General features: G+C 48.0%; 1 protein-coding gene across 1 annotated transcript in view; it reads left to right on the top strand.

Annotated features, from left to right (window-relative positions):
* Positions 1–26533, top strand: part of Cda5 (Chitin deacetylase-like 5) — a 371641-nt gene that overhangs the window by 224473 nt on the left and 120635 nt on the right. Inside the window, exon 2 of the mRNA XM_065424245.1 lies at positions 19897–20085. Within this exon, the coding sequence (XP_065280317.1) occupies positions 19897–20085 (189 nt within the window). The remainder of the gene's footprint in view (positions 1–19896; positions 20086–26533) is intronic.

Genomic DNA, 26533 nt, shown 5'->3' with positions numbered 1-26533 from the left:
CTCCGTTATCTCCCCATTGCTCCTTAATCTCGTCATGCTCGATCTTGCCAAGGAGTTGCAGCAAGTGGACGGTGTCACGCACACCATCAACGCTGACGATATAACCATCTGGGCCCACCAAGGCAGTCATGACCAAATAGAAACGGCACTACAATCCGCCATTGAAACAGCCGAGACCTATCTGGAATGCACGGGGCTTCGCTGCTCCCCTGCGAAGTCCAAACTCCTCTTCTACATGCCTACTCTTCGTGGCCGCTGTCTGAAATATCCTACAGCTAAACGCCAGTACGAAGAAGTCGCGCTTGACCTGACGGATGGCAGCCTCATACCCCCGTCACCAATATCCATGTGCTCGGCATGCTCATAGAGGCGAACGGAGCGAATGGCATGGCCCTTGCCAAAATCAAGATCACTACAGCCAACACCGGGAGACAGTGGGTCTCCAACCGCCGTGAGGGTATGAAAGAGGAGAATCTCCTCCGATTAATCCAGTCATCCATAATTTGCCACATCACCTACGTTGCTGCGTATCTAAATTGGTACAAGGCTGAACAAACCGAACTCAACATCCTTCTACGCGGTGTCTATAAACAAGCCCTCGCCTCCCCCCCCCCCCCCCCGATTACACCAGCACTTAGCTCCTGCTTCAACTAGGCGTCCATAACACTCTGGACGAGCTCATCGAGGCCACCATACGAGCCTGGATTCACGCCGACCCTATCCCCATAAACATGCACCCCGAATACGACCGCGCACGCCGCACAGCACGTGCCACGGCTCTCACCAAATTCCTTGCTCGCCACGACGGTGTGAGTTTCGTCGACGCCGCCGAATATACGCGCGATACCCACTTTGCAGCCGTCGCCACGCGTGAAGCCCCTCTCCATCATGTTACTAGGCTCTCTCTTCGCCTAGTAACCCCCCACGCTGAGGAAGCTCAAGAAGTGGCCATCACGCTAGCCACACTCGACGTAACATGCCAGACCATCGGCTCTCACTCCCGCTTCGCCGTTATCAACTATATCAACGGTCGCATCTTGTAACAAGCACCCCACCCAAGCGACCATCAGGCTACACTCGTCTGGTTCCCAGCTCATGTAGGCACTGTCCACCCGCACCTCCCTAACTTCAACGAGGTTACCCACTCCCTAGCGCGAGGCATAGTTAAGCGCGCAGGAGACGGGGAGGCTACCCCGACTGGTAGGTATCGCCTGACACGCTACAATCATCTCGTGAAATCCTTGGTGCTGTCGTTGAACACTTCGTGGAAGTGTTTGCGTCGAACACTTGACTGTGTGAAATCTTTCTACTTAGAGCGTAGAACCTTCCCCGGCCCACACAACAAACTATCGCGAGCGCAAGCTACAGCTTTGCGCCTGCTACCAACCAATACTTACCCCTCGTTATACCGTTCCAACATAATCCACCCAAACATTTACCGCAATCTCACATGCCATATCTGCAAGACACAGCCACTCGCACTTCCACGCATGATTTGGGACTGTACACAGCAATACCCCGTCACTAATCCCACCACAGCATGGCCATAATTAGTACATGACCGGGGTTGTTGGAGAAGTATGGGAGAGGCCTTTGCCAGGCAGTGGACGTAGCGGTCCTGATGATGATGATGATGATGATGATGATGATGAATCCCACGGCCCTCTTGTCGAGATGGCACGCTCCCGTGTGTAGCTCCGACCTTGGCGACCAACTCTGGGTGACGAGGCGACGAAGAGGCAACACCTCGACGTCCCCACGTAGGAAGCCTAGGCCCAGCCACCACCTCTTGCAGGTTTCAATAAAGTTTATTCAGTCAGTCAGTCAGTGTACAAAAATACTAGAATGAAAAATATGAACAGTATACCTGATTGAATCGAGCATGCTAAGTGACTATTTGTCATCGCCCGCATCAAAGAGGATGCCAATAAATCATCATCATGAAGAGCCTATAAATAAGAAATGTCCCTAATAACGCGGCCGCAGGTCCTACTGAAATCCAATATAGATAATCAAGAACCTAGATCCAAAGAGCAAAGCACTGCTTACTATCAAGTGATTAAAACGAAGGGAATTCCGCTTGGATGGCATGAAAGCATGATGAACCTCATCCACAAAGCTAAATGTGATAAGAATAAGACGAGCTCATATAGTCCAGTTATGGTATATGTAATGACAATGCAAGCCCTAAAAATTAGAACTCTCGAAGTGCCTGGTAAAACAGTCATGTACGGGAGGTACTACTAATAATGGGTTCAGACCAGGTAAGCGCTTAGATGATATTATGTTTGTGCTAACTCAGTGTATATATTTTTCAGCAGCTTAGAATATACCTTTATGAATAGCATTTCTAAATAATAAAGAAGCATGTGACAACGTAGACAGCAAATAGTTACGGGATATTCTCAAGCACGAAGGCATAGATGACGATTTCACGTCGAAGCTGAGAGTGTCAGCGAACACTGAAATTTGGTATTATATACCTGTGGCTGCAGATAGCACAATTCTAGTCGATGAGCTGGTCTACTCAAAAAGGCGGGCATAGTAAAAAAAAATTGAAATGCATAATCGGCTAATTCAGAAAAATTCATTGCGTTTTTAACTAATTACATTCTGGCACACTTTGCAATTTACAAATTCCAGCCGAGGAGTTCGCAAGGCTTAGAACATATTACGAATTCTCAAGATAACACCAGTTTCGAGATAAATATCCCCGAACTTCGCATTCCGGAAGATTTGTGTTTCAGTTACTTTGGTGCTTCAATTCACAAAAAGGCATTTTCTTCACAAAGTAACTGCAACGACAGTGTGATCTTACAGCAAGCTTTGCGGCGCATGTCTTGCAAATGGTGTTATACACACAACTTGTTTTAAGTAGATAGGCCTTGTATGTATACAATGTGACACTTTTCACGCGACACTTTAGCGTGAATAGCGTGACGCTTTTCACTCGAATGGAGAGAGAATGAGTACACGTCAGCGCCGGCGTAAAGCTAATATATTTGTATATACTCTGCCTGCGTGCGTGTAAAAAGTTGCGCTGTTTTATTATCCAGCTTAATGTGATGGCTGCTACCACAGCAATAGGAGAAGATGAATAGCCAGCTGATGAAGTCTCTGTAGGATCTCAGTCGTGCTCGAAAGTTGGAGATCACGCAGTGCTCTGAGCAGGACGTGCGGCGCTGTGAATGCGGTGCTATGAACGGAGCAGGACATGCGGTGCTATGAATGAACCGGCTGAACATAGTGCCGGCTACCGGAGTAAACTAATAGCGAGGTGATGAAGTTTCTGTCGGATCTCAGTCGTGCTGCAAAGTTTCAATAATAATAATAATCTTTATTCCAGACAACAAGGTCTCAGATCTGGGAGCGCCACGCAGCGCTCTCAGCAGGAAGCGCGGCGCTATGAATGAACAGGCGAAATGTAGTGCCGGCTACCTCAGCTTTACAATAGCCAGGTTATGAAGCTTCTGTCGGATCTCAGTCGCGCTCCCAAGTTGGAAGTGGGAGCGCCAGGCAGGGCTCTGAGCAGGAAGCGCGGCGCTGTCAACGAGCAGGCGAAATGTAGTGCCGGCTACCAGAGCAATTGAATATTCAGGTCATGAAATTTCTGTGGGATCTCAGTCGTGTTCCTAAGTTGTAGGTGGGACTGCCTCCAAATGCTTTGAGCAGGAAACGCGACGCTATGAATAAACAGGCGAAATAGGACAGCCAGGTGATGAAATTTCTATCGGATCTCAGTCGTGCTCCCAAGTTGGAAGTGGGAGCGCCACGCAGCGCTCTGAGCAATACGTGTGGCGTTATGAATGAACCAGCCGAATGTAATGCTGGCTAACGGAGCAATAGAAGAGCAACGTGATCAAGTTTCTGTCGGATCTTACTTATGTTCATAAGATGGAGGTGGGAGCGCCTCCAAGGGTTTGAGCAGGAATCACACCGATTTGAATGAACCAACCGTATGTAGTACCTGATACCGGAGCAATAAATGCAGCCAGGTGATGAAGTTTCTGCCGCATCTTGGTCGCGCTCCCAAGTGAGTGGTGGGAGCGCCACGCTGAGCTCTGAGCCGGAAGCACGCCGCTTTGTATGAACCAATGGTATGTGGTGCCCGCTACCGGAGCAATATAATAGCCAGGTGATGAAATTTCCGATGGATCTCGGTCACGCTCCGAAGTTTGCGGTGGGAGCCCCACGCACTGCTTTGAGCAGGAAGTCCGGCGCTTTGAATGAACCAACAGTATGTGGTGCCGGCTACCGGAGCAATAGAAGTAGGCAATTGCTGAAGTTACTGTCGGATCTCGGTCCCGCTGCCAAGTTGGACGTTGGAGTATCACACAGTGCTGTGAGCTGGAAGCGCGGCGCTTTGTATGAACCAATGGTATGTGGTGCCCGCTACCGGAGCAATAGAATAGCCAGGTGATGAAATTTCGGATGGATCTTGGTCGCGCTCCGAAGTTGGACGTTGGAGTACCACAAAGTGCTTTGAGCAGAAAGCGCTGCGCTTTGAATGAACCAGCGATATGTGGTGCCCGCTACCGGAGCAATATAATAGCCAGGTGATGAAATTTCCGATGGATCTCGGTCGCGTTCCCAAGTTGGAGGTGGGAGCGCCACGCAGTCCTCTGAACAGGCTGCGCGGCGCTTTGACTGAAACAGCCGAATGGGGTTCCGGCTACCGGAGCTACAGAAGCAGCCAGGTGGTGAAGTTCCTGTTGGAGATCAGTCGCGCTACCAAGTTGGAGGTGGGAGTGGCACGCAGTGTTCTGAGCAGGAAGCGCGGCGCTTTGAATGAACCAGCCGAAGGTGTTTTGAGCGTTCAATTACGACCAGCTGACAGTAAAATCAGCGAAGGCACTGCAGGACGCTCTAGAGCGGCCAGTCAAATGCAACATAATACAGCGACTATACCAGTCTCACATTCATCTTGCAGTGGAACAAGAATATACGTCTCGAAGTCATTTCCGTGTATTCAAAACTTATCGTCGTCCGAGGTGAACCAGCAGCTACAGTGCCATTTCTCGTCACCTTTGCATTTGCTGGCTGGTATGAGAAGCACACAACAGACAGCACGAAAAAGAGCAACATTGATCGTGGCGGACAGGAAGAAATGCTTGGCGCGCCTTTCGTAGCACTCACCGACATTATACACTTGGTATATGCAGCAAATGCTTTTATTGCGTACTTATTAACCGTCATTGCAGCTTTCAGGATGTTTGGTGGAAAACAGGAGAGGCGGGAGCCACGCCGGTCATCTTGTGGCACGTGCTTTTTTGAGCAGGGAGGCGCTTTTATCGACTTGCGGTTGCACGTACGCCGACTGCAGGTTGCTGCGCTCAGTGCTCGGACACCATGCCGACTGCGGCGCCGTTGTAATATGCCCGCAAGTGCGCGCGCTCGTCGTGGGCGCCAAGGACGACAAGAGGCTGTCGCCCTGTTTTAATTGTACGCGGCCATCGGACGCGCTCGAGCGCTGGCGGCGCGGAGAGCACATGCATGCGCTCTCTCAAAACTGGAAAGCCAGATGTCCTGCCTGGCTTTAATTTCGTTCCATTTATTCAGATGGGCATTACGCAAGTGATCGACATGGACTAAAGCAAAGACAAAGGGGGTAATCACGCTTGATGAATAGACACTGAAATCAAACAAACTACGTAAATACGAAGGAAGGGAATGTGAAATTCGCTAGACTCTGCAGCTAAGCGGTATATAGGAGGCTAATGGGCATTAATTGTCACTTTATTATCAATTCTAGCGTTCGTTTTTCACGAAAAACTGCGCGATTGGCGCATGAGGCCAAGGGATCTGGCAGGGCGTACCAATGTGTCATTGCAAGCCTTACTGGGCAGACTTCATTTTGGACTTGCCCGACATTAGACAGCCTGCGCTACGTGCCCTGAAAAGAAATGTCAGGGGTAAAGTGGCAATTTCACAGCTATATTGCGCATTGGCGTCCCCAACAATGATTGGCATTGTGCTCGAGCTTCTCAAACGCGGTGGCTGTGGAGCGGCATGTTGACGCCGGCCAACCGCTGCTGCGTGGCTACATTTCGCAACACGTGCCTTGGCAGTAGATGAACATAAACAGCTTCGCCATTTGCTCTACGGTAGGCAAGGAAGACACACACAAGCGCTCGACTCGGGAATAAATTTTTGTTAATGACATATATATGTTAGTGACATATATATGGAAGAAATATTGCAGTGCGATAATAAAACTAACATCATCGCGACACAGAAAAACAGTGTAACCGGCCAGATGATTCGATTTTACCTCATTTAGAAACCGCAAGACAAATTCATCAACCACCTACAAATCATATTCACATAAAAAGAAATACAATATCTTGGACAAGGGGGCAACCGCTTTTGTGAATGTATGTGCGCGCCGAACCATGTGGGGAATGCAAAAGAAAAATTTTCTTTTGTTGCAGGTGAGTTTTTATTCTTTTTTTTGTTCGTGCACTGCCATAATTTTTCCGTATATCTGTCGCTACATATTGAATGAAAATGTAATGTGAGTTGAGTGTTTGTCTCCCTTGCCTTCTGCGTCTACAGAAGTTGCACCATTGATGTCCACCAACTCACTTAAATGTCGCCCTTAATAGCAGTGCCAACAGACAGAGGTGCTACTAGCGAGGCACCTCAATCACACCTTTGTTCCCGCTCGTGAAATGCCAGAAGCTATTTTTTTTACTTATTTTTCTCATGCCACGTTATCACAAGGACACCATATATAACGGCAACACCTTCCTCATGGTTATCTTCGTAGAAGCTTCAGCTGCTTTCAAGGAACCTTCTTTTTTTGGTGACTGGTGCGTGAGCGGATCACTTTGGCGAAAGCTGTACCATTTCACTCGTGAATGGTTTTCGTCGCGAATTCTATGAACATTTCTCAATAAGTCGCAGCTCACGTTTTTGTCTAAATTATTTTATTGTTTTCTGCACACCTGCCTGCGCCATTTTGATTTCGTCTCAGAAAACTTCTGGATGGCAAATGTACCGGCCATTATGTCTCGAAATAATTACTCACGTATGAGTCATAGTATTGTGCTGTGTTCACACAGAATAGGAGGACGGTAGCGTAAAAATCACCATGCGAAGCAAAAAGTTGACGACGACAGAATCGCTGCTGCGTTTGTGTGAAACCTGCTATTCAATGTGAACGGATGTCAACCAGCGCAATTATAGACGTTATGAAACTTCATTATGGTGTATCATGTAGGCATTTAAGAGCGCCTGAAGCACGAGAAATTCTAAACAGAAGATGGCGTGCCAATGACACGCCATCTTCTGGACTAATCCTTTGGGGAACCCTTTTCGCTAAATGCAAGTTTGTGTATGCCGCAACCAAAAAGTTACATGCTTTACATGCTAAGGTAGGGAAGAAGGTCGCAGTGTCAAAGGCTGTGCTAAGTTATGATGTAACGGAGACTATTTTTGCCGTGGTGCTATCATTTCTCGTAAGAAGCGGATTAAACGCGTATATATGGATGTGTAGTTTCAAGCTGTACTGGTTTAGAAGGGTCCCAGTCAAGGGTGAGCACGCCAATTTCGCAAACTTCATCATCAAAGGAGGACAGCTAACGAGCGCAAGCTACTTGTGCACCCATTAAACCATCGCGCTTCCGGGAGATGTCACGACACATTGTTTCTCTAAATGCTCGCTTACCCACAAATGGTATCCGAAATTGACGTAGAAAAGTACAATAGGGGTGCCGCCGACCAGAGAACGAGAGCTGTTGCCAATGCGGTTGGCAGCACCCGGTTATCATAGCTGTCTCTCCACCAAAATTGCTCGCCTCGTCCTTGCCCCGGCTGAATTTGTCTGCCCAAATGAAGACTTCGAAGCTTCAGCCACGAAGAGTATATTAACTACAACTCCAAATAAAACGTTTTTTTTTCGTTATTTTCAAGTCGCTTTTTATTTCTTTTTACTGTGGAAGGGTGTAGACTCGACTAAAGCTTGCCCCTTGAAGGTAATACAAGACATTTCTGCATGCCCTTGCTTCGTAAAATTGCCACAACATGTCGCGATCATTGCCAAGAAAACGTTTGCCTAGAAGTGGTGGGAAGCGTATTCCTACCGCGTGCTGCTCACCGCGCCAGCAGTGGCGTTCTGCCCTCCGGCTGGAGAGGCCCACCCTCTTGCCGCGTCCTTGACAAAAGAGGCCGTCCTTGCGCGGCCGGTGCCCGTTGGCCCCGATCCCCACCGCGCCAACAAAGGCGGCGAAAGGCTCGCTGCTCCAGGGCACGGCGACACGCGAAATAGGCCCCTCTGGCTGACTGCTGAACGCATTTCCATTCCTTAAAAAGGCCGCAACACGGTCTCCGAGTTATTCCTATTGTGACATTGTAACAGAAAGTCGAGTGGCTAATATGGTTGAAGGGACACTAAAGACAAATATTGAGTCAAGCAAAAGTGATAGATTAGTGCTTGAAAATGTCTAAGGCGTCAATATACCAGCGAACAGGGCCCTAATGATTGAGAAACCCAGGTAAACGCAGGACATGATAAGAGACTCCCCCGGGACATTCAAGCACTTGCCCGATGACGAAAGCACTCCTCAATTAAATTCGATCACAAGTACTCAGCCACTCTTTGCAAAAAGCATCATTATATGGTATTACACGATGAAATAAAATGCTACATGTCCAGTTCTATTTAATTTTTAGCAAGAAGAACTCATCCAAGTTACCCTTGACAACGACACGAGTGGTCGAAAGTGGTCGACTCCGTGCCGCCCTCTTCTTTCGCTATCGCGCCGTACCGCGCTGGTATTGCTGGCTCGCCAAATTTGCACAGACTTCAAGTAGCAGAGAATCCAACTTCCCCGTTATGGCGCGGGATGCCTGAATGGTCTACGCCATTTGACCAAAAAGCAGCTGCAGTGGCGAATCCACTGCTCTGTCTAGGCTCAGTTCCGCCGTCCGTGGGGCGCCGTTTCACTCACCGACGGCAGCAGAAGGTGGTGATGGCGGATGCAACGTCACCACTCCCCCGTTTGGGTGGTGAGAGATTTGAATTTCGAAAAAGTATTCGGACACTTTAGACACAATTTTCTTGTAAACTAAGTCCTCTCTTGTCACGAAACAAGCGTTGCGAGGTTGCTGGGATGGTAATCAAACAGTCCACGCCCACTTATTATTTGCCTTTAGTGTCCCTTTAAAGGCACTAAAGAACTTGCTTCACTTCTCCTTCGAAGCAATCGGCAATAACATGGGAGTGAAACTTGCATTATGAGAACCAGTGGCAACTTGGTTGCAACTTCACTAGTGTGCAGACTTTTATTAATTACACTCTAAGGGCGAGATAGCAAGGGCGACAGCAAGCACCCCTCGTGGCCGGAGCAAAGTCCGGAGGCGTCATCGGTTCGCGTGTGGCGAGGGTGCGTCGTCACAGCTGCGGCGGCATCGTCCGCGCGAGGCGGCTGTGGACGACCGTGTACGCTCTGAAACGGGGCCCTAGCCGCTTTGATTTATTCAGGTTTTACTACACCTACCTCTATCTAGTATAAACTTAGTACTTAAAAGCTCTATAACTATACTTTACGAATACTTGCAATTCCAATGATTCGGGTTTGCCAATATCTTCCCTGCTTTTTTTTGACAAATACTCTAATCATCTCTTACTTATCTGAACGGCTGACCAGTTAACCCTCTCATCTTTGAATGACAACACTATTCGAAGGTAGACACCCCCTATGGGTCTTGCTGGGCAAATATCTTGGGATTGCATTACAATGTACAGAGTCATTTTCAGACTTTTTTGCAGCACACGCACGCATTAATCTGCGGCGCACATTTGCTGCAGTATGTTTTGGTCCTGAGGCAGCCAGCTCGAGGCAATCCACGTTGGGTTATCATAAATATTTCCCCACCTGATTTCGTTCTTACCATTTTTGTAAATATCCTGGTGTTTTTGTTTGATCTTTTGCATTCAATTTCCCGTCTCTGTTTTTTTCTCACTTTCTCTTTTGTAACACTTCGTTGATTCTTTATACGTTCAGTTACCCTGTAGTAGGTTGTCAACTTTCTTAACCTCTTCCTCTATTCCGTGACCACGCTTTTCAGGCAGATTTTTTGCTCTTCAGCGGGTCATTTCTTCTCATCCACTTTCTTTTGTCATTCTTCAAAAGTAACCTTGTTTAGCGCTTCTCTGACTTCAGAACAAGCCTAACCCGTATTACCCTGCACTGCCTTGTTTGTAGTTTTGTCCTGGGCCTCCTAAGCCAGTCGGCCCACCAACCTCTGATTATTCTCCTACATCGATCAGTTGTCTGCTTTATGGCACATAATTGCAGTACCGAACGATAGCGCTGGCACCATTCCAGTTTTCTGAATACTTCGCACCACATCGTGTTTGTTGTAGACTAAATGTGCTCTGTGTTGCACTATTGTTGCATTCGGCTTCTCTTAAATTGTTAGTTTAGCTTGGTGCACGCTTGAGCATGCGTTTCTTTCGTTTATGTATACACCTGGGCATTTATATTGCTTAACAATAGGCGCCACTTCTTAATGCATGTATACCTCGTCCTTAGTCGTCTCTTCGTTAACTTTCATAATGGACGATTTTCGTTCTAAAGTTCCGGCTAAATTCTTTGCTCCATTGCCACTTACAATCACAAGTCTCTGAAAATTCCTTGCACTGCTCGACAGTAGCACTATGCTCTCCACATACTTAAACCAAGGGACCTTCTGCAGCACTTTTTGCCAATTAGGGATGTAAGATAGCTAAAAAATGCGAGTATACACAAGAACTTCTAATGAGTTGTGAACGCGAAAGCATCAATATCCAATTGAACGACGCTGAGCGGTCCCTAGAGTTCTGCGTTGCAAGTAATTTTTTCGAGTTTTGCTGCGGGTGTGTTATAGCGGTTCAAAGATTCGCTGCTGTCTCACTGCATCGCATCTCTGCGCTTAGCGTTTCCAAATGTTCGCCACGCCCCTCGGGACTCGTCGTCGCCGTTCCTGTATTCGAGCCGACAGACGCTCGCGTTCTGAGCGACACTTCGCTGCACATCGAAGACCGTCGCGTTGCCGCATCCGCCCCTTCGAGGTGATGAGGTGTCGCGGCGATGCCCCTTCAGGCAGCACCTAGTGCGCTGCCGGCCGTGCTGCGCCATCGAGGCGCGCTCGCGGCGTCGCAGCCGGTGTCGTCACGCTGCTAGAGACGTGGCCGGCTTTTTCGCTCAATTGCCACTTGACGCTTTCGCTTAAAAAAGCTCCTTCACTGCTTTCCTCGCGTGTTTTTACGCCCTTTGCATTGACGGTTAAAAGGAATGAAGATAGAGGACGCCGTTGCTTCAGTCCTTAGTTAATATCAAACACTTCATTACATATCCAGCCTTCCGATACAGTTTGCACTCGGTTGTGTCTATGTATCTCCCTTTAGCAGCTGCACTAAATCGTGGTCCATGCCCTCATGCTCGAGAATAACCATCTGCAATTCCCTGTGTATATCGTTCTAAGCTCCCTTATTATCTAAAAAAGCTATCCATAAAGGCCTATTCTGAGCAAATAATAAAATCTATATTGCTGCGTTACTACAAAGATATACTCTACGCGTCTGTTCTCTAAGCGTAAGTTCTCCCAGCATATGATTTATCGCCACCCATTTTGGCAGCTCTAACATTATGGCTCGCATTTCCATTGTATATATCATCGGCGTTACTTTAACTGGCTTGTACGTGCGCGTCTTTTCATTATCACTTTTGCCCTGATAGTTAAGAATCATCTTGCCTTGGTGCCACATAAACGGAATTAGCCTTGTTTCACTAAATCCCTCCTTGTCATTAGTCCGCAGTGCCTTGCTCGTTAGACCCAGCTGTTTGATTAGCTGCATTGGGATTTCATCGGTCCCTGCGGCCGTGGTATTGGGTCATTTTTTCTGTTTCTTTCCAGCAAGAGCTTTCTACGCTAAATTTTTGATCTCTCAGGCATTCTATTCATATATTCGTCTATAATCGTTGCTGCTTCCACTCGCGTCGGGCTTATGATTTCTTGCTGTAGCTATCCATAATAATATTTCAGCTTTACCGCAGCTTTTCGTCTATCTTAAGATGTTACTGATTTCTTCCTTTATAGCCATTTGCGAATTTTGGTTGCAGCTCCGAGTGCTTCTAGGTGGTTCTGAATGGTTTAGTGCACGTTTTCTCTTTTTATGCGAATGCCATGCACTTAACTTTTATTTGCACCTTTATTTGTGGTGCACTACTTCACTTACCCGTCATTTTCTTTCGCCGTACTTCTTCCATTTAAGCAGTACCTCTTGAATTATTAACTTTACATCCATACATAATGCATGAGACCGAACATAATTTTTTTTTAAAGAATAAGCTCTTATGGGCTCAACCCAATAGCTGTTTTCGTTGGAGATGTTGTCCGCTGCCGCTGCCGGTGCCTGTCGCAGCTATCGCCAGGAACGAGGGCAACAAAGAAAAGCCCAGTCCTCGACGAGCCTACGGAGTCAGCTACTCTGCTACTGCGCCGCGCCAGCGCTTGCTAGGTTCTGCGCGAAGATGCCCTATGCAGGCGCACAGGCCCGCGAAGATTGCGCGATGTGAGTTGCACACCGAGTAGCGTCGATGCGTGCAGATTTTGCATTGCAGTTACATATTATTGCACAAGGTGGCACGTCATGTAGCAGTTGCATTATATTGTGCCACGTGCCAAGGAGCGTGACATGTGCGCAATGTGCTTACTCTTTGGTGCACGCTATGGCGCCCTCTCGCAAGTTACCTACCGTTGCTGAAGAAGGGAATCGTAGAGCTGCGCACGCAGGTGCAACCAGGTAACGTCGGTTTCAGCAGAGAGCAGCAGAAGCCACAGCTTGCCGTCGGCGTCGGGCGGCCAGTTCAGTTCGTTCTCAAAAATGTGTGCAAATTAAAACATGGGTTTCCCTACACTGAGTACTTGCACTTAGCGTCTTCAAGCAGTTTACTACGGACTCCTATGGAGCGGCTCCTCCAGCTCATGCTGTGACTGTGCTACGTGTGCGGTGCAGGACTATGGCATTTTTGGCTTCCCGACGATTCCTGGGCGGTCTTCTACAGGTGGTCTTCTTCCTTACGGTCTTCTGCAGCTTACTTAATTTCTTAGTTTCACCTCTTGCGTGGTTTTCTCGTCCCACTCCAACGAACTTTAGCGGTGCTTGTTGCATCATGCTGCATGACATCTGTCAGCGCCTTGTACTCCCAGACTGCTTTTTAAAAGACTTTCTTATCTGCGGTTTTTCCTATTTCTGCTATTTTTTGCTTAGTTTGCAGTATTCTGCTGCTGTATTCTCCTGTCTTGCGTTGGTGTCTCTCCGAGAGTTAAGATTATACGGATATGATCGTTTACCCAGGGTCCGTGTTCACCTCTCGTCAGTTGATCTAGGCGCTCGTAAACGGGTTCTGAGACTAAGGTGTAGTGGACGCTTGACTACCTGTTTTCTGATTACCGCGCTACCGGTTTGTGACATTTATTTCGTCATTAAATACTTCAACTACGTTATTACATATATCCCTCTACATCATCCATGTGTGCATTCATATCTCCTATCTAATATCAGCTCGCCTTACTTTCTCAACTCATTACCATCGTTTCTAAAACAGTCAACAAATTCTGTATTTTTGTTCTCTGCTAGTACTAGCTGTCCATAGGTAAGATACTCACTACCACACCTTTTTGTTTCTAATTTACAGCTAATCCATAAATGCTCCTTACATGCATAGAAGGGCAGGGAGGTTAACCAGAGGCAGTTCCGGTTGACTACCTTGCACGGGGGAAGGGTGGAAGGGGGATAAAAAGAGAAAGAGAGCGGAAGGGGGAGATAGAAAGAAATCGAGACGAGGATGGCAAAACCGCGTACACTACAGAGCGGTAGGGGGCGGCGTTCTTATAGTCTGTCGTGAAGCCCTGCAGACCAAAGGAACCTTAATAATGCGAGTAAGGCCTTTAGCGTGGATGCTCTGTGGGAGTACTGACCTAAAGCTTTCAATTCTGATAGTGGACGATTGTCCAACTGGTCCAGTACTCTGCACAGCACTTGTCTCTGAGCACTATATCGCGGGCAGACACAGATAATGCGTGCGAGTGTCTCATCAATGTTGCATGTGGCGCACGTGGGGCTGTTGACCATTCCAATAAGGTAGGCATATGAGTTCGTAAATGCAACGCCTAGCCACAGACGGTACAGCATGGTCTGTTCACGTCGTGGTAACCCAGGTGGTAGGTGCATCCCTATGCCCGGAGACTACGAACGCAAACGACACATGGTGAAAGCGTTCGAGTCCTACAGAGGCAAAGTAGTTTCATGGGACATCAGTCGCAGCCTAGCCGCAACATCTCTTCGCAAATGCGGAATCAAGACACGTTCACCGCTTTCATGTGCAGATCGGACGGCTTCGTGGCGTGGTCATTCCCGCTGATGTTGCAATGTCCTGGGAGCCATTGTAGGCGCAGTGCAGTTTGTAAATGAGTAGAACTAAATATACTAAGTAACTGTCGGTCTACGCTTGTTTAAAGCGAGAAAAATAAGCGAAAACCAAGACGCAGGAACAGAAGGAGGCACACACGCACGCTTCTAAGCTACCTTGGTTCTTTTACGCTTTCAAAAATTGCTGACCAGGTTATTGATATCATGCTCAAAGATTTCTTTCAAAAGAAGGTTGTCCCGATGGCGAAAGCACTCCTCCCTTAAATTTTCTCACTAGAACTCAACCACCTGTTATCAAAACAACATTGTATTGCATTACAAGATGAAAGAAAATGCTACTTGTGCGTAACACTGGGAACGTGTTCGCAGAATGCGTGACAATGCCCGCAGAAACAGTTCTGTATCGAATGTATGTGTGTGTGTGTGTGTGTATGTTTTTAAATTATTTTTCTCTCTCTCACCTATCGCATCCATTTTTCCCTCGCCCAGTGCAGGGTAGCCAACCGGAGATAATCTCTGGTTAACCTCCCTTTCTTTACTTTGCCCTTCTCTCTCTCTTTCTGGTGACACGATGCCTAGAGTGGTCCTGTCAGTACATGGCGACAGTGCCGTTTTCCCGCTAGACAGCCAGAGGCGTCATAATGCCCTCCTTTGCCGACCAAAATGGCGGCACGCCTCGAATCAGCTGGTTTCTGTCGAAGACATCAGGTGGCCGCGTGCTGCGGGCGGCTTCGCTCTCAGTGAGCCTTTCTAGCACGCTGTGCCACTGAAAACAAGACGCGTGTGCCAGCCCAGTCCGAAAAGTGGAGTAATGGCGAAAGTAGTCACGTTTCCTTCGTGGCGTTTAAAGAGTGCGTGCGCTGAATACAAAGGATGTGGTTTCTCATACGCGTGCACGGAAACGCGACGCTGTAGGAAAAGAAAAAGGTGTTGGTGGTGTGGTTTACATCGTACGAAAGAAATTTCGAGAAAACGGCGCATACGATGAATCGTTAGGATCTACGATTTTCCTTAGGCTACCCTAGAGAAAGCTTCATATGCGATTAGCCTGCATTTCTACGGTCGTTTACCATACGTGCTCATGGAATGAGTCTAATGCACGATGTACAAGCCAGACCTAACATGCTGTAATTTTTTTTTCATATGAACGCACATAGCCTTCGTAACAAAGAGAGTGAACTGTGCCCTTATCTAAAAGTGTTAGGAAAAAAATTCGACTTCCTCGGCTTTATGAAAACCTGGTACTTCATACGTCTGACGTAAGGCCGTTCGATAACTATCTCTGTGAAGTTTATTTTGTCAGAGCCGATAGGGAGGGGTGACGAGGCCATCATACGGAATAAGCGATATTTCTATCATGTTAATACCCAATTTTCAGTCATTACTTGTCATCCTTAGCACCTTATTTTAAGTAATCGCTCTTTTGAAGGTGCAGTGCAGTTTGTAACTGAGTAGAAATAAATATACTAAGTAACTGCTGGCCTACGCTTGTTTAAAGCGAGAAAAATCAGCGAAAGCCAAGACGCAGAAACAGAAGGAGGCACACACACACGCGCTTCTAAGCTACCTTGGTTACTCTTTCAAAAATTGTGGACCATGTTATTAATATCAAGCTCCAAGATTTCTTTCAAAAGAAGGTCCTAATGCAAAACATCAGTTTATCTGTTAGAAAGGTCAAATCGGAGGCAGTCGTTCTCTGAAATATCAAGTAAAAAATAATTACAAGCATATAAAGTAAAATGCACATTGTTGGCCTATTGTTTTGTTTTTTTTTGAAGGCAACTGACTGCATGAAACACTATATTGTGATGGTTAAACTTGAGGTTAATAGCATCCGTGGCATTCTACTCGAACTACTTAAAAATAATGCAGAAGGTTGCGTTCAATTAGTGAGATTAGCAAATACAGCTTCAAATATAGATTTTATCAAGCGTGGCGTACCACGAGAATAAATTTTAGGTCCTGTTCGGTATATGCTCTATACAAGCAATCTTGTTTTGATAACTGACTGGTTAGCTGCTGTGTTCTACGTATATGACACCCATGAGTTCTTGCATAATGCTAATCTTACGGATGTAGTGAACATAACATACAGGTGGCTTCGAAAGAACTTGCTCAGTTTGACCGAATACGTAACGTTTAGATCTAAAAGGAATGTAATAAGCACTAACACACAGTTCGCTTTTCAAATCAGTCAGTTCTCATATATTATTCGCGGTATACTTTCATCAGCACCTAATTCGGAGAAGGCAAATAACCCACCTGAGAAATTACTTATCAAGAACAATAGGTACCTCCAATAAAATAAATACTTTGCTTCACGCGTGGTTTAATCGCCGGGTGTAGTATACCATTATCGTTTGTAGATTGATCTCTTGCGTTTAAGTATGGCGTACCACTAGCAAAGAAAACCTTGCAAGTAATGTTATTCTCCGGAAGCACGCCATCCGGTTCATAAAAAACTTATAACGAACATTCCGAAGCTTATTGTCCAAGTTACAAGGTTCTGACTTTATATCAGGCATTTCAGGAACATCCGGCAACGTGTATACGTAATAATATAAAACGTGACGATTCATCATTTCTAGAAACATATAAGCATCTGGACGACGACTGTGGCCTAATACGAACAAGTGGCCTAAGACGAACACTATGCGAAAAGTCGTCTGCTACGCTCGAGCGATGTACGCGACGCCACGGTCGAGGAGGGAGCGTGAAAGAGACGAGAAACGAGGAGGAATGAAGGCGGAGGAGAATAATGTCGCTACTTTACGAAGTTTAAGACATAGAGTTACTATACTGACTCTAGAGGAAAAACTACCCATAGGGTCCATGCACTGAAATCGGGAACCGCAAGAGCCCCGCCGTGTTGCTACGCGCTGAGGTTGCCAGCTCCTGAGACGCTTCCTAGACTTGGTGACAGTAGTCAGTTTTAATGTGGCAACCGTAGCAGCGTAGCAGGATGGCGTCTCGCTTGTAGTGTGGTGATGTGGTGTGCGTGCAGCCGTGTGTTTGGGCTTTATACGTTGGTTCTTTATTCTATGTTGCGGGATGGTGTGGGTGTGGTCGATGTGGGCCGTGCAGCTGGCAGTTATGCAGCCGAAGTGTGATCCTGTTGAAGTTTCCGGTCGTCTGCGGTTTTCAGTGGTCACGCCTGTTGCAGCAGTGTCACTCGACGAGGTTACAAGTTAGAAGCTCGAAGCTGTGGTCAGATTCCTCATTGGCGCTCCTTAATTCTCTTCGCACGGGAGCGGTATGTTGCAGAAGCTACTGCCGCGATCTATCGTCGCGACGATAGATCGTTTAAGGAAATCCCCGGGGTTGATCAGGCGACTTCGCAGCGGTCGACATTTGTCATATACCGGGAAAGCTCACTCAGTGTGAGCTTTCCTCAGCACTGTCATCTTTACTGCCATTCTAGGTGTCCACTGTGCAGGGCATAATGTGCTCGAAATCACTCCGCGATAAAATCCATGATAGCTGAATAACCTGCCTGCAACAAATACAGAACTTGCAGATCGCAGTTCCTTTAACAAATCAAGCCTTTCTCTTGCTAATACTTTAGCCATTAGGCAGGCAAAGTATCGCTATCTTGCGGTCTTGCAAGATACGATGCTTGCTTGACGGACGTACACCACACAGCTTTTCGGTGAGGGCCGGCCTAAAACACTTTCACGTAAAACAGAAGGAGTGCACACGTGCAAACGGACAAGAAATTTGAGTCAGCGCCTGCTTCATCGTCTGCCTGAATATGAACATCGTCGTCATGATGATCATACCATGCATTTTCACAGCAGGACACAGGCTTCTTCTAGCGGCCTCCAGTTATCCCTGACTTGAAGCAGCTGACTTCACTTTGTTCCTGCAAACTGCCTAACTGCATCACTCAAACTAGTTGCCCTCTTCGACATGCGTTTTCGTTCCCTTGGCAGCCAGCCTGCAATTATAGTAGATGCCAGGTTACCTGCCCAACACATTACGTGGCCGGCTCACCTCCATTTATTCGTCGCTCCATACTTAAGACTTGCACGACTGCAACGATTAAACCCCTCACTGCAACTCCGACCTCCATTCGGACTTCGTCAACGTGAAGCTACGCTTCTCTGTCGCCTTTGGTTAGGAGTTGCCTTCACAAAGGCATACTCTACATTAATTGGAGTGACCGACAGTGCAGCATGCGAGATCTGCGGCACCGAAGACGATATCGATCACATGCTGTGCCACTGTCCACGATATGCCCCAGAAAGACCAGAACTTGCTAACGCTCTGGACAATTGGCCGCTTTCCGTGCAGGTGCTGCTTGAATACCGCCCCCATCGCTCGTCGGCCCATAAAGCGGTGAAGGCACTTTTGTGCTTCTTGAGGACGACGGGCTTGCGTGAACGTCTGTGACTATTGTGCAATAACTATTAGACCACAACCGTCAGTGAACTCACCGCTAATTTCCTTTTTCCTTCCATCCTCTCTCTCTCCCTGTCATCTTTGTTTTCGCTTTCCCATTCCCCCGGTGTAGGGTAGCCAACCGGACGTTATTCTGGTTAGCCTCCCTGCCTTCTGCTTTTCTCTTTCCTTGCTTCGTCTTAATATAAACTGGAATATGCACTCCCCCAATACGTTATTTGATCAGAGGTGTAGCAAGCCCTGTTTCCCGTGCAGGGGAGCAAACGTATTCAACTTGTGAGGAAGAGGGACCAATTTCCACACACACCAATTCCCCCGTCGAAAGCTTGGTAATGTAGGGCTGACAGAACGGGCTTCACATGCTGGCTATCGCGCTTTTACCTACCGGTGTCAAGTGACAGCCACTGATGCACCATCGCTTCGGGAGAAAGGCGGATAAACAAAGTAGTTCATCGCCTGGTCAGATCGAAATTAATTTACGGCAGTTAGTAAACCGCTGAACGGAGGTTTCGGTTTTCGACTCGATGTTCTTGCTAATTGTCAACCAAAAAATGCAATTGGTATTCATCCAGAGCACATAAATAGTTTAAAAGAGCTGTGTCACAGAGGTTCTTGCGATATTCACAAATACTTGCCGAATGCTGTATATAGGCTATTTATTATCGCGTACCCGGGAAACCGCCCTAAATGCTACTAACAGAGTACATGGTATAGTTACAGCCAAATGTTGTTCCGATGCAGGCACCAGGGAAGCTACAATCACGAACAATAGATCACGCACTTTGTTGTGGCATTCGAGGCCGCGCATGTTTTCAGCCATATGCAGCGTCTGCGATAATGTTGCAACGGGCCGGATGACGCATAGGTGCCCGTGTTGCGCGATCGTTTATTGCCATATACGTGCATGCGCTCTCACGCATGGACACTTTTACAAACTGTACACACACGCCTCCACACACAGGAACGCGCCCAGAGACGCCCACGCACACATACATGACTAAAAAATGCTGTCAGATTGGGAGACCGCCTTATTGTGGTGATCCCCGGCCGCTACAGCTTCCTAATTTGTTTTGCAGAGGGCGCCTCTCCCAGCGAGGAGTTCAAGTGTCCGGAGCAGTTCGGCTACTACGCGGACGAGAATGACTGCAGCAAGTATTTTGTGTGCGTGTTCGGCGATGCTCTGCACGAGAGCTGCACGGGAGGCCTCTACTTCAGCGTCGAGCTGCAGACGTGTGATTGGCCGCGAAATGTGCAGTGCGCTGGAGGTGAGTGGCCTGACCGCATTGTCACCTCCTTTGATTGACGACCCCGAAGACCCATAAATCGAGTGGCGCAGGCATGTTGCAATAGACAAAGCTGAATAGATTTCAACACGAATGAATGAAAATAGCAGTTTGATTCAGTAGCCAGATGCCAATGAATAAACTTGTTAGCAGTAAAATAAAGAGGCTCATTTACTGCGATTTCGCGCCGGTTAAGGCGGCGGTCAGGTAAAGCACACCGAGCGTACCCCAGCGAAAGACTTGTTTCAAGTGCTCGTCATGTGTTTGCCACATGCACCGCATTCTACGTGAATTAAGGAAATCTTCCAAGGACAAATAACTAAACGTATTAGAAGAATAACAGTGAAAAAACACTGCCAATAATATTTGCGAAGGAATTCTGTGTCGAAGCGTACATTTCTGTGGTTGGAATAGGAAAATTACGTAAGGTCCAATGTACTTGGAATCAACCTTAGACGAAGCTTGAAATGTTGAATAAAAATTTTATTTAAATGCTACTCAAATTAGGACACACGTTATGCATGCCACTTTATTTTATATTAGAGCACGCGCTAGTAACTCTTCATTTCTTAATTTTATTTTTATTCTACTGTCAAATGGTGCCGATGCATTACATGAATGGCACGGAACTGTGGGTTGTTATGTTCTTCGATGACAGACTTCAATTGGCGGTAATTCGTTATCAAAGCCACGCTTGTAGGAAGGTCGTTCTAGGCCTGGGTAGCATAGAGTTTCATACAATAGTGAGTACTTATACGCTAGTGAGTACTTGGGAGCTGCGAGCATGGCAGTTCAGCCAACATGGGAAAGATGGATAGCACATGAATTCGCCCAAACTTCGTCCTCTAGGCTTTAAATAGCTTCGTGACTTCGCAAAGTCATCAGTTTAAAGAATATAGTGTGTTGTAAACAAATAAGAATACAATAATAATAGTGTCCGACCTGAGGATTAGAGCAAAATAGCTCTAGCATATTGAAACCATTGCGCCTTGGACGCATGCGCAAGTGGAACCTCTGCAGTTCGCAGTGATTGCGAATGCTTGCAGCGTCCTATGAGCCCGTCCATTAAACAAAATGCTTTGGAATTAAGGCCAAGTTAGGCCCAGGTAAACGCAATAAACAAAGCCTCAAGAACGGTCGAAGCCGCTTGCACGAAGATCACACGAATCCATTCCCATGGTGTCTGAGCGATCACAGCGCCAGGGTTCCCTCTAGTAATCGTAGGATACTCTATGCTGGCTAGTACATATGCAAAATAATTACTATTTGAAATGACGTTGTGTTGTCGCGTTGTGGATCGACGGTGTTTGGATGGCTGTTGCGTGATATGCGATGCGCAGGTCGAATGAAACGATTGTTTGGTTCTGAGAGCACTTTTGAAAAAGGTCAAGACGCGCACTTGTTCGACGAGAGGTGAGTCAACCTGTGATTTCATGGTAGAAGTAGTTAGAGAGAATAAATCTGGAGGCACGGTTCTGCGGGCAACGATTCTAACATGTTAATCAAATGAGCTTGGTGAGGATCAAAAATGTAACTTGCACACTCTGGTCGGGCAAGAGTTACATAAGCAACGAGTTTGACAGAAGGTGGTGCAAAGGCTACATTACGACCTAAGTAGCCCAGTACACGATTTCCAGAAGATGCGGTTTAGATATCGTTTAGATATTGTTGCGGAGGGAAGAAGCAAGATGGGCAATCTATTTAAACTATGTACATAATTGACAGAGACAAGTTCCCAGCTGGCCAGTCACTGAAGTGTCGTCTTCTTCAGCCCCAAATTCCTCTTTCTCAATGTTGTGCAGAGCAGTGTATCATGCTTCCGCCCCGCGTGGTAGCATCGTCCCGGTGCTCCCTGCGCAGAAGAGGACTGGTAGCGTTTTAGGCTGCTGACATGAACAACGTCATGTGAAGTCTCGGTGTGCATGTGACCGCAGAGATATCGCAGGTTACATCGGTCACCAAGCGGAGGACGTGGTAAGGACCTGAGTAGCGAGACGTTCGTTTTTCTGAGTGGCCGACGCGGCGTATCGGAGACCATAGACGGACAATATCACCGGGAGTATGGCCGGCGTGAAGCCGACGACTGTCAAAAATTCTTTTCTGCTTTTTGAGCTACATGGCGTGCTTCAACTCAGGAAATGACGTCGTGGACATACTAAGACAGGGACTTTTAAAGGGTAGGGAGTATTGAATCGAAAGGTAATACAGAATAGTGACCGTACAACAAATAAAACAGCGAGTAACATGCATTGTCGTGGTGGGATGAATTGTACGCGAACGTGACAAAATGGGGAGAAGTATCCGAATCACTATGGTCATGAGAAACATACATAGAGAGAAAGTATGTTATTGTTCGGTTAATCCGCTCAGTAAAACCTTTCTTCTGCATTTGGTACGCAGTATTAAGTTTGTGTTTGGTGGAACAGGAGCGGAGCAAGTTTTCCACAATTGTAGAGAGGAAGGAGCGACCTGGTCGGTAATAGGTTGACGAGAAGCGCCGTGGTGAAGAAATCTTTGCAAAAAGAAGTCGGCTACGTCTGGGGTACAGGAGGTTGAAAGGGCTCGGTTGATCGCCAACCGAGCTGTTTAATCTGTAGAGACGGCGATCCACTTGTTGCCACAGTGAGATGAGGGAAAGGTCCCAGGAGGTCTACACCAACATGATAGAATGATTCGGCAAGAAAGTCAAAAGGTTGGAATTGACCAGCAGGGAGGACAGACGGCTTCTTCCGGCACTGACATAACTCACAATAATTTACCTAGCGGCGGACAGATTCATATAGATTGGACAAAAAGAGTCCTCGCCAGACAGGGTCGTACGTACAATATTCCCCGAGCTGACCAGAAGTTGGTACATCGTGTGACCGCGATAGAACAGTGATACGAAGACGCCGGGGAATGACAAGCCGCACCTCAGGGGTTGTAGGGTGCATACTGCGCCGATATAAAGTGCCATCCTGGAGTAGCAACATGCGAGGGGGTGGGGGGGATCACTTAGCCCATAGGTGAATTCGTTCAGATACCACGTATCTCTGGAGCTCAGCGCTCTTCAGTAGCGTAAACAAACTGGACCGCACTCCACAATGCCGGCATTCCTAGGGGAGAAATGCATACAACACGCGTTAAGAAACCTCTTCCGTGGTGCCTAGGCAGACTTACATATTCAAGGATCAAAGGCCCCCACATTTTCTCTCTCGCACTCGCTCTTACTCACGCCTGCGCAGAAACATCGAGCGCCGTGAAAAGCGCCCCGCGCCGCTGTACCTACGAGCAATTGTAAAAACGCTACCGGAATGTCACGGGCATTGACGGCGTCAACTACGCGGAGTTAATTGTTTACTACATAACTCCCTTACATTTTGTTGCAAGGGAGCCAAACCTTGAAAACTGCTTGTTTCGGGAGCATTCGCTTGTCTAAGTCGACCATAATTCGGAAATATTGACGTGTGTACTTATCTTTATCGGGCGACCACGCTTCGCCGCCTAACAAATGTTATCGCACAGCGCGGGACGCGCCTCCGTTTATCCGAAGTTTCTGGAAAGTTATCGATGCTTCTATCCGCTGTTTGTTGTTGCCGAACATTGTGGTATCTGATTTCATCGCCTGTCGCGAAAGGTGTAGAACATTGTGGAAGGCACGCGGGTCCCAACGATTAGTCTGGAACGTTCGACGGCTGCTGTACAAAATCCGACGCGCTGGATCCGCTAATCAGATTTTCGACCATCGCGGACCGTGTTCGCCGCTATCGTTGTGTTATAAGTGTAGCCTGTTTTTGTGGACACAGGTTCGCCCAATAAAAGTTCATTTTGTCTTTCACACTATTGCTACTGTGTTCTTAAACGTCACCGCCACGTGACATCTGGTGGAGGTGCTTTACGTTCATGTACTGGATGCCCCCGACAAACCGTAACTCGAGCCCGGACAGGAAAGACAATACCAGCGCCTTCCCGGAACATCGAGCAAGCCGCCGGCTACAGCAGCTGCCCCCGGAACACGGAATTCTACCAGAGACGACCAAGAAGATCGTCCGAGAAGATTGTCCAGAGACGACCAAGAAGACAGCCCCAATGGCAGCCTCAGCAGCCCCAATAGATCTGCAGCAGCCCAGGGAGCCACCAACGTTCGGCGGTTCCAAATGTGAGGACCCGCAAAGCTGGCTGGAGACGTATGAGAGGGTCGCTACGTTTAACAGTTGGCACAGCGACGACAAGCTGCGACATGTGTATTTCGCATTAGAAGATGCCTCCAGGACCTCGTTCGAGAATCGAGAAGCCACCTTAACGACGTGAGACCTGTTTCGAAGCGGCTTCTAGCAAACATTTACAAGCGCCGTGCGAAAAGAGCGAGCCCAAGCTCTACTAGAAACCAGACCGCAGCTGCCAAATGATACGATCACGATCTTCACGGAAGATGGCCCGTCCTTTCCGGCACGCCGATCCGGAAATGTCGGAGGCGAAAAAAGTCAGCTTCCTGATGCGGGGCCTCAAGCAAGAACTTTTCGTCGGGCTTATTCGTAGCCCACCTAAGACTGTAGCTGAGTTTTCTGCTGAGGCATCGACGATCGAGAAAGCTCTGGAAATGCGCAATCGGCAATATACCCGCAAGGGGCTCAAGCCACAGTGCGCCATTCAAGGACTGGGTTCCGAAGACCTTCAAGAGACCATTAGGGCCATTGTGCGCGAAGAACTGCGCAAGGTCCTGCCTTCGTCGCAGCCTCAAGTAGCTGCGACGTCATCGCCTACATCGTGAAAGATGAGGTTCAGCGATCGCTTGGGGTTTCTGAGGTGCAACCTCAATTGCCACTGCCCTAGCGAGAAGCGATGACCTACGTCGCCGTCACACGCCCTCAAGGCCCCCCTCCGCAACCGCGTGAGGGCCCTGTAACGCCGCAATTCCGTCGTTCGCCGCCGCCGCAACCAGCACGCCCACCCGTCGCCCAGTGCACCTACGCGAGGAAGACGGACATTTGGCGAGCCCCCGACCACCACCCGCTCTGCTATCCCTGCGGAGAAGCAGGCCATGTGTACTGCCGATGCCCAATGCGCGACTTGGGACTGAGACGGATCGCCGTCAACGCACGCGTGCACAGCTTGGGGAGCAGCCACTCTTGACGACCGTCCCGTTCGCCGTCACCAGGCCGCTACCTGTCGCCGCAGCGCCGTCCATACACTGGCCCAGCCCGGGGCCGCTCTGCGAGCCCATATCCGGAAAACTAAAAGCAGCAACTGATGGAGGTGCGGTCGCTGTTCGTCGAATTGACGAAGATCCTCCGCCGCCGACGAAGACGCCGAAGAAACTACCTCAACGACATAACGACACACCGCCGTCCCGACGAAGTGTGGAAGCAAAGAATACGACGACAAAAGAACACCTAACGACGTCCCATAAGCCACAGGTCAACGCGACACAGTCGTGATCCCACGCCAAGACCTAACTGTAACGTAAGACAAAGAACCACCGACCTCGACGTGCTTCTCGACGGCCACGCAGTCACCGCCTTAGTCGACACAGAGGCCGATTACTCCGTCATGAGTGGACACATCACCGCCCAGTTGAAGAAAGTTAAGACCGCATGGGAAGGCCCTCAAATTCGGACCGCTGGAGGACACCTCATCACGCCGACTGGAATCTGCACGGCAAAAATAAGGATTCACGACCGGACTTACGCTGCCACCTTCGTTATCCTCCAACAGTGTTCACGAGACGTCATTCTCGGTATGGACTTCCTGAACCAACACGGCGCAATCATCGACCTGAAGTCGAAGTCAATAACGCTGTCGGAAGATAAAGCGATACCGCCGGAGAGCCCTCGTAGTCACCACGCCTTTAGTGTGCTCAAAGATCAAGTGAGCATCCCGCCTCGCTTCAACATTGCTATTTCGGTCGGCACCGAAACACCCGCTGACGTAGAAGGCGTTATCGAAGGCGACCAACGTATACTGCTCGATCGGGAAATTTGCACCGCAAGATGAATCGCTCGACTACACGTAGGAAACACGAAAGTGTTGCTGACAAACTTCAGCCAGGAGTATCAAGCACATCAACAAGGGCACGATGATCGCATACATCGAGGAAATTCTGGAAACCAGCAATGCGTTTGTCCTCTCGGATTCTATCGCATATACCCCGATGACCGTAGTTCCCGAACCATATTTCAACATTTATTCAAGTCTCCCCACGATTGAGCAACAACAGCTCAGAAGTCTACTTCGACGATACAAAGAGTGCTTTTCGACGTCACCAAGGATTCGACAAACATCAGTCGCAAAGCATCGCATAATAACCGAAGAGTGTGCTCGACCACTCCGCCAGAGCCTTTATCGAGATTCTACGCGAGAACGTGAGGCTATAAGGCACCAAATCGACGAAATGCTGCGCGACGACATCATCCAGCCGTCAAAAAGCCCGTGCGCATCTCCTGTAGTCTTG

This window comes from Dermacentor albipictus, chromosome 7 (assembly GCF_038994185.2).
Source record: "Dermacentor albipictus isolate Rhodes 1998 colony chromosome 7, USDA_Dalb.pri_finalv2, whole genome shotgun sequence".
NCBI lineage: Eukaryota > Metazoa > Arthropoda > Arachnida > Ixodida > Ixodidae > Dermacentor > Dermacentor albipictus.
The sequence above is the reverse complement of the archived record's forward strand: the minus strand, read 5'-3'. Positions and strand labels throughout refer to the sequence as shown.